General features: G+C 37.2%; 4 protein-coding genes across 4 annotated transcripts; 2 read left to right on the top strand and 2 right to left on the bottom strand.

Moving 5' to 3' along the window:
• Window positions 1-3677: 3677 nt before the first annotated feature.
• Window positions 3678-4609, bottom strand: PAAG_03664 (hypothetical protein; the record flags this gene model as incomplete). The annotated part of the gene is made up of 5 exons (XM_002795074.2): window positions 3678-3852; window positions 4021-4145; window positions 4270-4293; window positions 4378-4463; window positions 4555-4609. The coding sequence occupies 5 exons, from the start codon at window positions 4607-4609 to the stop codon at window positions 3678-3680; spliced, it is 465 nt and encodes a 154-aa protein (XP_002795120.1).
• Window positions 4610-5342: 733 nt separating this feature from the next.
• PAAG_03663 (hypothetical protein) lies at window positions 5343-5779 on the top strand (the record flags this gene model as incomplete). The annotated part of the gene is made up of 2 exons (XM_002795073.2): window positions 5343-5394; window positions 5460-5779. 2 exons carry the CDS (start codon window positions 5343-5345, stop codon window positions 5777-5779), a joined length of 372 nt encoding a protein of 123 aa, XP_002795119.2.
• Window positions 5780-6528: 749 nt separating this feature from the next.
• PAAG_03662 (spliceosome associated protein) lies at window positions 6529-7851 on the bottom strand (the record flags this gene model as incomplete). The annotated part of the gene is made up of 3 exons (XM_002795072.2): window positions 6529-7302; window positions 7378-7753; window positions 7832-7851. 3 exons carry the CDS (start codon window positions 7849-7851, stop codon window positions 6529-6531), a joined length of 1170 nt encoding a protein of 389 aa, XP_002795118.1.
• A 1548-nt stretch (window positions 7852-9399) lies between these two features.
• Window positions 9400-10482, top strand: PAAG_03661 (mitochondrial folate transporter/carrier; the record flags this gene model as incomplete). The annotated part of the gene is made up of 3 exons (XM_015845032.1): window positions 9400-9517; window positions 9590-9835; window positions 9911-10482. 3 exons carry the CDS (start codon window positions 9400-9402, stop codon window positions 10480-10482), a joined length of 936 nt encoding a protein of 311 aa, XP_015702006.1.
• Between the last annotated feature and the right edge of the window lie 1186 nt (window positions 10483-11668).

The raw sequence follows: 11668 nt of genomic DNA, 5'->3' as shown, positions 1-11668 counted from the left end.
TCAAAATCAATAACTATAAATTAAATATAAATTTTTATATACTAAATATTAATTATTATAAATAATTTTAAATAACTTTTAATTTTATTTATTTAAAATTTTAATTATTAAATTTTGAAAAATTTATTAATTAAATTCTAAAATTTGATATTTAACTTTTCTTATTTAAAGTTAAATTATATATTAATTGAGTTATTATTAAAAATTCATTTACTTAGTTCTATTATATTTACTTGAATTTAGATTTAAATATAATTTTTCTTTAGCTAGTTTTAGCTAAAGAAGTAGAAAATTAAAACTATAATTTAATTTTTAATTAATTTATATATACATATATAGTAATTAAAATAATATAATTAAGATAAAAGATAAATTATATAATTTAAATCAGAGATCAAATAAGTTTTTAATAATATATATTACTAAATTTAAATATATTCTTTATGAGATTAAAGTTTAGAATTAATTAAATTTTTTTTATATATATAAAAAATTTCTATATATTATTTAATAATTAGTTTCTAATTTTTTTTATTTTTATTCTATATTTTTTAATATTTTTATTATAATTACTCTGATTATTATAATTTTATAAATTTAAATTAAAATTAATTTAATATTTTTAACTTTTTATATAATTTTTTATTATATACTTTATCAATTTTATCTTCTCAATAAGAGAATTATTATCAAAAAGACTATTATATATATTATAAATTTAATAATTATTAAGTTAAATAATATTATTTTTATTTATATTTTTTTAAATCTTATTATTATTATTAAACTATTAAATAAATCTTAGTCTTTAAATAATAATCTGATAATGATGATTTTAATATCAATAAAATATAAAAAAAATTTATAAAAACCTAATAAATAATAATTAAGATAATTAATTTATTAATAAACTAGATAAATTTTTATTTTATTTACTCTTTTTCTTCTAATATAACTACTTAAAAATAAATAAATTTTTAAACTGAGAGATAATATTATAGTATAGCTACTTATAATATGAATTAATATTAATCTATTTTAAAGATTAATTTATTTTAATTTTTAATTATTTCTTTATATCTGATTACTTATTTATATCATATTATAATTTTTAATTTAGTGTTTTTATTATATTTATCTAGTTAAATAAATAAATTAAAGTTTTTATATTTTTTATATTGATTTTAAATTAAATTATAATAATAATTATTTTTTAATTATTAAATTTTTATTTTAATTTTTAAATATATAATTTTATTTTTATTTTTTTTAAAAAATTATAATTATTAACTTTTTATTTTAATTTATTAATATAATAATATTATATATAATTAATTAATATTTTTTTAATTAATTAAATTAAATAATAGTTTTATATATTATTTAATTTTATTATTTAAAGTTTTAACTATTTTATATTTTTATATAATTCATAAAATAATTTTAATTTATAATAAATATATAAATAAATATATATTTAGCTATTAATAAAATAAATATAATAGTATTAAATACTATATTGATTATTATATTATAATAATATATCAATTACTAGTAAAATATATATATATATAAAATTTTAAATTTTTACTTAAGAGAATATTTTAATAAAATATTAATATAATCTATAAAATAAAACTATAAAAAAATTTTATATACTTTTTTTTACTAATAGCTATTATATTATTTTTAAATAATTTTTATAAAATATTTATTTATAATATAATTATTTACAGAGTAATTATTATATTATAATTAAATAGTTATTATTATTTTTTTTAAATAATATTAATTTTTATAACTCAATAATTATATATTAATTTAATAGTTAATATTATTATATAAAATTAAATATGTTAATATTTAAAAATTTTATTTAATTTATATAATAAAGTTTTTAAATATCTTTTTTTTAATTATAAAATAAAATATTTATAAATTTTTTATTAATATAAATAATCTTTAATTTTATATAATTTTTTATTTTTATTTATATATTTATTTATATTTAATAATTTATATTTATTAGTTATATAAGCTTTAATATTAAAGACTTTTATAAAATAAATTATATTTAATTTATTTATAATTTAGTTATTTTTATTAATTTTAATTATTTAATTAATTATTACTTTTTTATTATAAAATTTAATAATTTTTAATTTCTAATATATTTATTTTAGATAATATTTAATTAAGTAAATTAGTTTTTTTAATAATAGTTATTTATTTCTAATTTTTTAACTATAAAAACTAATATTTTATATTTTTTAGATTTAAGTTATTATATTAATTATTAATAATTTTTATTTAAAAATTAATTTTATCAAAATTATAAATATTTTTATTTATATTTTTATATTATTATATTATATTTTTTATTTTTTAAAACTTTTTTATATAATTTATTTATAATTATATTTATAATAATTTTTAATTTTTAATTTTTTATAATATATAATAAATTAAAATTATTTTATTTTATAGTAAATTTAATTTAAATAAAAAATAATAAATATATTATATTTTATATATTTTAATTTAAAGAAATTAATTTTTTTTATTTATAATTATTATTTATTAAATTAAATTTTTTATACAAGTTAATTTTTAATATTTTAATTAAAAGTTTAATTAAATAATTTATAAAATATAAAATATTAAATAGTTTAATAATAATAATAATATATATATATATAATTTATTTTTTAATTTATAATAATATTAAATTTTCAATTTTAATATTTTTCAATTATAGATAATAAATTAAACTTTATCTCATATATTTATGATTCAGAAAAATGTCTGAGATCTCTTTTATTTATAAATATTATTCATTAAACTAAAGATTCTTTTGACTTGTCTAGTTTTATATGTTCTGGGTAGAAGAAGTCTCCTTTCTTGATTTAAAGCTTGATTTTCTATGGTTGTTGAGAAATTCATATTTGAATGTAGATAATTTGCTGAGAGGGAAAAGGTGGCCAACTTAGTGATGTGGTCAACTCGATGATCGCTTACAGAGTGAATTTCAGTTTAAGGGCCCTTCCAACCGCTCATGGTTCCGGCCAATCCTGTTGACCAGCATTTCCTCGGGAGGTTGCGGAAATTCTTCACCTATAGTTAACGTCACATATTCCTGGGAACCTAGGTAAATACCCATCCCTTAAAAGTATTTTTGCACCACGATAAAATCATGTCTACAACGCGGGAATCGCGTGTGCCTGGCCGGAAGTGCTAGTTCCCAGTTCCAGAGACATGATCATTATCCGCCAATGATAAACGATGCACGGAATATGATATATCAAGGATGTTTTCATGGGCCTGGCTTAGTTCACGAATCCAAAAAGAGCTGTAAACAGAATGGGAATCATCACTATTTGATTGATATACCAATTTCCTTCTGTAAAATATATAAATTAAAAAAAAGGGAAGGAAAATAAAGAAGAAAAAAGTAAAGGAATTGATTTGGAAGAATGAATTTATCAGAAACGGAGCCCTTATCCCATTCCTTTTAATACTTGGTCCTTGTTTCACCTTAGGTCCCTCCGGATACCTCCCTATACCATCAAAGAGAGGATCTTCCATTTTTAATCCCTAGTAGCTCATTAAAAGGACACACAAAAACTCCCGCTCACCGTCCCATCAAAACATCTCTCACCCGCTCTCACTCAATCCCCCTACGAGGACACCTCAGCAGCCTTCCGCGCTTTGGCACCTCTAAGCTTCTTCTCCGGAACCTCTTTCTTCGGGCGTTGCGACATTCGAATGGCGCTGGCACGCCCGACGGCCTCTGCGCGGAGATCAGCGCGATATCCGCTCTTGGCAGCAGTGCTGGCGATGCCTTTGTAGATCCTATAGCACAATTTCCGCATCAGCCAGGTTCATTCCATTTCTTTTCACAAAAAGAAAGACGCATAAAGTCCTCCCAGCGCCGAACTTCGTAGTTGTGTTTCCAATTCCCTTTTCTTTTCTTTTCTTTTCCTTCTTTCTATCTTCGAATATATCAGGATTCAAGCTTACTTTCTGTTGGTAGCGGTGGAGCTGTAGGTATTGGTGGCGGTACTGGAGGCGGGCTTGTGGATGGTAGCGGGTTTTTTGGTGGTGACGGCAATGGTTCCCTCCTCAGTGGGTTGGATTCCAATGGCCTATAAAGGTTTATCTCATAAATCAATGCCAATCCAATCAATGCCATTTGCATAACCGATGGTGACCCCGATTGTATTTCTTTATTTTCACTTTTCTCCTAGCTTTGTCCAGAATATCCCGTACCTTGCAGTTTACGAATCCGGCATACTAAAGTGTATAGGTACCAACGTCAGTTTCTTCCCCAGGAATAAGAATAAACTCGCATTGTTCAAGATAAATAAAATAGCACACCTTTCGCGAGTGCTTGTTGACTAAGTTAAGAGGGTCGCGGGAGAATTGAGCACCAGCACACTTCACCAGGAACGAGTTCTGGGAGCCTGTTATCAACCCAGTCCATCAGTTAGCGACGATTCAGCTGGTGTCTAGCTGGCTTTCCCAACGGCGGAGAATTCAACCAAAATGACGTACGGGTAATCTCCCAAACGAGGTCGTCCGACACATTAGGTTTGCCTACGTACGACATGGTGGGCTGTGGAGTGAGTCGAGTCGAGTTGGAATATATGACAGACAGTTTGGAGAGAGTCTTGGACTTGACTTGGTAGACTTGATATATTCGACTGCCTTTTTGCTGCCAGAGACTCCTCACTGCGGCAGTATTTTATTAGTTGTTGTGTAGCACTTGGTCGGTGCCCGGCTGCCAATACTGCACTTTGCCTCTTTCGGCTCGCTAACATCTCCCGTTTGGGTCTAGACCCGTAAGATGGATGGAGCTACTGTGGTTCCGGGACAGTGGTCACATGATGTATAGCTGAGTTAGCAGTATATATGATCGCCCCGCTAACTTCGAGCTATTCTTGAGTTCGGCTGAGAGGGACAACATCGGAAGTCGACAAGAGGAGGATATTATACATAGACAACAACAGCAACAATATGCTATCTGATACACTCTGAACAACAAGGGGCCACCGGCAGCCAGACAACAGACAACACCCACACAGGCAACTTCCCGCCGCCAGAACATGTGCATCCTGCGGCATCTGGCACACAAAGCCCCATATGAGCTCGAGATAGCCTCACTCTACTATACGTAGCCATTCTTTTATTATTCTTTTATAATACAGCGGTTCCTTTCTAGTTACCCTACAACGAGTGCGAATTTCCTATTACAATCATCCACGCTCTGTTTGCGCTAAAACCTCTCAATCCACCCTTACCAATACCCGCCGTATCCGACACAACCACAAACAATATACATGATGTCTTATCTCCTATACTCCCTCACCTTCCTCTTCCTTATCACAGGCACAGGTAAAATGTCTCCCCCCACCCCCAACCCCTTTCCAAACCACCATCCACTAACAATCCCATCATAGCCCTCTACTTAACCCGCACCCACTGGCTCCCCCACCTCCCGCTACCCAACTACCTCTACTCCCGCCTCCCCACAAGTTTTACCGGCGACATCGAAGCCGGCCTCACCTCCTCCGATTTCGATCTATCCGCCAACGTTGACGAAGGTGATTCGCGCGGCGGCCTCGACGCAGCGGGCAAACGGGAGGTGTTGAAGATCATGAAGCGCAGACGGGTGGATTTCAATGAGGCGAGGAGATTGTATATGCAACAGAGATTTGTGAAGAATAATATTGGGCCCGATGGGAGGCCGAGGGATCCGAAATTTGTGTCTTTCTCGTGAGGAAGGAGGTTACTGGTGGAGGATGTTGGTATGTGAACATTGGCATTGACATTGGTATTGGTATTGGTATGGCATTGACTTTCGACATTGGGCATGGGATGGAAGGCGGCTTGGCATGTATTTCTCCTTTTTTCCTTTCTTTTTCATACGTATATATACATCTCTGTTTTCAGCGTATGGATGACCGTTTTCAAATTTCCCCTCTCCCGTTCTCGCCTATATACCTATAATACACATCCGCTAACCGTCACTTATTTCACTCATGCTTTCCTTAACTCTATGCTCCCTTCAACCGTTTTGTTTCCCTTCTCCACTATTTCTCGTCATGGAAGCGATTGGTATTTCCTGTTGTCATGTTACGTGTGTTCAATCTAGCTCCCCTTCCGCTATATTTCCCATGTGATCAAGTAATGCTGTCTCACTTTTCTCTCTTAACTGTCGTATGTATAAAGCTTCTGTTTCCTCGCCCGGGTAGCTGGGAATCTTGCATAGTCACACCAATATCAATCAAAATATCACTTATCATCGCTCCTCACCTATTTCGACTTGTGTAGTAGATAGCGGCGAAATATGGTTCACCCTCCCGTCTCCTAACATACCTGACGAGCCAATCGCAAAGGAACCCCGCTCCACCGTACATGCTCCTCGAAATTCTGAGTAGGATATCCTAGGTATTCCTCTATGTGCCGTACAGAGTGCCCTTCTCCAGTTTCATAATATCACATAACTATACATAACCAACCACCCGATCAGCGCCCCCTCACATACCCCGACGGCTGAAAGCCAGGCGGAAGAGGAGGCGGCACAGCACCTGGAGCACCCGCAGCTGGCGGTGACGCAAACCCGGCTGGCGGCGGTTGCCCAAAACGAGGTGGTGGTACAAACCCTGCCGGTGGTGGCCCGCCGTAACCCGCTTGGGAAGGAGGTGGACGCGCGGGGAGGCCTGGGGGTGGAGCAGAGAGGGGTTGAGGCGGGTGATGGGCGTGCGGGGGTGGCGGTCGGTGGTGTTGGTGTTGATGCTGCTGTGGGTGCTGGACGTGTGGGTGCTGGTGCTGATGCTGATGTGGGTATTGATGCGGGTGTTGGGTCGGCGGGATGTGTTGGTTATGCTGATAGGGACCGCCACCGTTGACGATGGGGATTCCCCGTCCGCCGCCAAAGTCTGGTGGGCCTCCTGCTGCGGCTGCGGTGGAGGCAGGGTTCATACCCCGGCCCGCTGGGACGTCGCCGTCGACTGCTGGAGACTGTGCATGTGTCCCTTGTCCGCCGCCCACAAGTTGAGGGGGGAGGGGTTGCGCTTGGGGTTGGACGTTGTGTTTTCTTGCCTGCGCGGCGAGCATGCGTTCGGCCTGGTCGCCGTGTCGTTCTCCCTTGCCGTCTTTCTTGTAGGCGTATTGGACGGAGACTTCCTTGTTCATGAGGTACTGGCCGTTCATGTTTGCTATGGCGTCGTCCGATGCTTCAAAGTTGGAGAAGGAGACGAAACCGTAGCCCTTTGAGAGGTTTGCGTCGTCTCGTGCAATCTGCGATGTTGATTCCAGAATTAGTTATCTCGGTCAACAAGTTGAAATAGGAAAGACAAAAAAAGATATTGATACCTTCGGAGCAGATATGAGACTCCCAAACCGGCTGAACGTATCATAGAGGATCTGCTCGGTAACCATGGGGTCAAGGTTCCCGATGAACAGCTCCGCGCCAACCTCGACAGTCTTATGCTTGTCCGCGGACGCCTTGTTAACACGGATGGGCTTCCCGTACAGGCGGACCTGGTTCATGATGCGGGCTGCATATTCAGCGTCTTCCTCACTGATGAACTCGACAAAACCGTAACCCTGGTGTGTCTGGGTGACGCGGTCCTTGGGCAGGTGGACATTGACTATGCGACCAGCTTGCAACATCAGCTCCCAGACCAGGCTGTCTGTGACGCGCTCATCTAGATTACCGATATACACGGTCGCCTCCTTATCTTGCTCCCTGTGAGAATAACAATGTGTCAGCTCCTTGCTGCTAAAGAATGTGATCTATGCTTGTTTGTGCAATCGGAGGACATACCAATGCCGGACTCCAGCCATGGTCAGCAGATACGAGCTGAGAGATCTGTGATTCTGTTCCTAGGGGAATTCAGTCGGACGAAAACAGTTGGATGTAGATCTCAATAGGGCAAACGGTAAAACCGTAAGTACTCATATACAATAGTTGCTTGTTGTCGAGTCGTGTGGGTAATTCGGGTTGCATATTTGAATGGGTAATATATTTCTTCTGTCGTTGCATTCTGTCTCTCTCGGCAAAACCTTTGTTCCGCTCCATCACCATCTGAGCTCTTTTCCTTTCAGTAACGAACAACTATTTAATTTAACCATTGAATATATTTGTATACAGCAGCCACAACCAACAAGTCAACGTCTATCCTACATATCTGAGCCATCTTATCTGATATACAATCCCACTACTCTAGACAAAATGGCCCAGTTCTCCGAAGAGACCAAGGTAAACCATCCCATTCCCGCCCTCTTTCATACTACAGAAGACCTTGGAACTAACCCTCAAATCTCTCTCTATAGGAACGCATTTCCAAGGTCATTGGTGTCACTAGAGTGGCTATCCATTAGTGAGTTGATTTTGTCCGGAAGGGCTTCCTATAACCTACTGACCATACCCGTCACCCTGTTGCAGCGGATATTTACCGTTGATCATCTACCTCGGTGAGGATACCCACCATCTCCTCAATTATCTATCTTCTTCTCTTGCCTGCAGCCCTGAACATTCAACTAACATGATATCAGGGTATACATATACCGAGCCGCGCCCACAACTCTTCAAGTACTTACATTCTACCATCCCCCATATCTAGTGTATGAGAAGCGTCACTGACTAGGAACCGCATCGCGTCCAGACTTTTCTCTCCCCTCGCATAAGTTCAGCCAAATTGATATATGAAAATGACATGGGACTCTGGGTGGTTAGAGGGGGAAGAACTGGCGTTCAGCGTTTGTCGCATGATAGCAGCAATTAAACCAGGAAGTCTCTTCATATCAGCATGGGAATCAGAACGAGCAAGCATAACGCAAGCAGGACGGGTTCTGGGTGCTGGGCACCAGGGATTCCTCGATTTCTTTCTCTAACGTTGGAAGCTTGTACTGTATATTAGATCTCTCTCTTTTGTTATGTTACTTTGCTATGTTATTTTACTGTTTATGGAGAAATCAAAAGGTACAAAAGGTATCATTTACCAGTTTCAGTTAACCAGCAATTGATTGATTGATTTTTTTTTTTTTATTCGTGACTTGACGAGGATGAAAAGAGTTATACATGTATATTAACATTTGCCAGCTGCTTTCGATACTAGTAAGACTGTATAGCAGTTGTAGAGCATCGTAGCTATCGCAGCTCTGTCGTTCTTGCTGCTGGTATGTGCTGTCCTTGGAAAATTATTTATTTAGCGTCGCGAGCATCAAAATTTAAGATTCAGAAAAACTTCCCGAATATTTCCCACTTCATCACTTCAACCTCAAAATTCCCACCGCCACAACCACCACATCCCCCCTAATAAATAAACAGGCCACTTCGCCTCCCTTCCTCGAGTCGAAGTGTCCTCCAAGGGACCCTCCTCAATAGAGTCCATGAGTGATATCCATGGTCTCTCCCCATCCGCTGTCGAGACAATAGCCGGCTTCACAGCCGGCATTGTTTCAACCCTCGTCCTCCACCCGCTCGATGTGATCAAGACGAGACTCCAAGGTACTGTTATATTATATCATTTTGCCCTTAGATGTTCCAAGTAAAAACTAAATTCACCTACCTCTTGTCTAGTGGACCGATTCTCCTCCTCGCGCATCGGAAGTTCAATGCGCATTGCCCGCAACATCGCACGCAATGAGGGCGGCTTCGTCGCAGGCTTCTGCCGGGGCCTCACCCCGAACCTGGTCGGAAACTCTGTGAGCTGGGGCTTGTATTTCCTCTGCTATGACAATATTAAAAATTCGTTGCGTGTGCTCCACGGGGATGGGGGGGAGAGGTTGAGTTTATTGGATTACTTTACTGCGTCTGCTACTGCTGGTATGATTTTGTCTCATCCGTTTTTACATTCGCTATATGTATATATGTACATAATAACAGCGCACTCCATTTTAGGCGTGTTAACAGCCCTCGTTACCAATCCTATCTGGGTCATAAAAACCCGCATGCTTTCCACGGGCTCCAATGCCCCTGGCGCGTACCCCTCCCTGGCCGCAGGTTTGCGTGCCATCTACCGCTCAGAAGGGATCAAGGGCTTCTACCGTGGCATGGTCCCCGCTTTATTTGGCGTGAGCCACGGTGCGCTGCAGTTCATGGCCTACGAACAACTAAAACAATACCGCGCCGGCACCACCACCGCACGGCTATCCCCTGCTGGATCATCATCAAGGAACGAGCTTAAATTAAGCAACTCCGACTATCTCCTCACTTCCAGCGCGTCCAAGGTATTTGCGGGCTGCGTCACGTATCCGTACCAAGTGCTGAAAGCGCGGCTGCAGACCTATGATACTATGGGAGCTTATAAGGGCGTTACGGATGCTATTGGGCAGATTTGGCGGCAAGAAGGGGTTTGGGGGTTTTATAAGGGACTGGGGCCGAATTTGTTGCGTGTGTTGCCGAGTACGTGGGTGACTTTTCTGGTTTATGAGAATGTGAGGGCTTATTTTGCCCAGGGCGGAGAACGATAATGGGGGTTAAGGGAAGGATTGAAATGGGACCAATGGTGAGTCAACAAATATCAGACACAGATTTGTCGGTCTACAGGTTAATCCCCAAACCTTTCTGTCTATGCACACCACTCTATTATATGTATTAACTCTTCTACGTCGGGTATATAACCTACCCCTCCCTTCCATCCGAGATAGATTTTAGCTATAGATTATGCGTATAGCAAACGTTCCTCCCTCCCCACGCCATTTTCAACCGTCAGTGATATCCGTGAGATCGGTCAAATAGAATGAATGAAGAAAGACGTCCCTGTCGTTTTATCATTCTCTTGCTAAAAAAGCCCTTCCCAGGTGATCTTCTCTCTAGGTAATACCAGGGACAGAGCGAGATCAAGAAGGTTCACGACAACAGAGAGAAATGCATTCAACTGTAAATATACATGTAATACATATATAAACGTAAATATGTAGCTACGTCAAATTTTGCTATCTATTACCTTATTATCTACAGATGCCATGTGGTGAATCATCAAGTTTTCATAGTAACTTTTCCCCTTTTTTAATCTTCTCACTGGAAAAGCTCTGTATTCCATCCTCCTGCAACTATTTCTCACATACATCGGAGTACTGGAAACACAAAATATATCTCTACAAATATGTGAATCTTTTGAAACAAGTAATGCACCCTGTGTTAAGAATATGCAAGTGACTGCAAAATTTTGAATGCTGGTTGTCGGTTGCTGATTCACAATATTACTCGTGTCTCTTGATCTCTCCATTGCTTATGCCTCTGTGGTTTGCCATCAAACATTCAGAGATTGGCTTCCTGTATATTGAACTGCCCACAACACACAAAGCAACTGTTCACAGCATTCTCCATAACAAGCCTTTTTGATTTTAATAAAAAATAGGTATGCATTTTAATTTGCTGTTGCTTCGCTTCGAAACTGATATATATCTGCCGTCTTTTGACAGCTTTCAACCACGACGAACTGGCTTTCCTCTTATTCAATGCGTATTGATTGGCTAATCTTCCTCAAGAATCCTCCTTGCATAAATACCAAACCCCTCTCCCTGTTCAATCGTCACTGATATCTCTAAATAAAAAAAATGTTGCTACCTGCCATTTGAGCCACTTGTGATGCTCTTTTTCAATTCAGTTTTATGCCTATTGCTCTTGACTCCCTGAGGCCGATGAGCTGTGATA

The sequence above is a fragment of the Paracoccidioides lutzii genome, assembly GCF_000150705.2.
Source record: "Paracoccidioides lutzii Pb01 unplaced genomic scaffold supercont2.7, whole genome shotgun sequence".
Classification (NCBI taxonomy): Eukaryota; Fungi; Ascomycota; class Eurotiomycetes; order Onygenales; family Ajellomycetaceae; genus Paracoccidioides; species Paracoccidioides lutzii.
The sequence above is the reverse complement of the archived record's forward strand: the minus strand, read 5'-3'. Positions and strand labels throughout refer to the sequence as shown.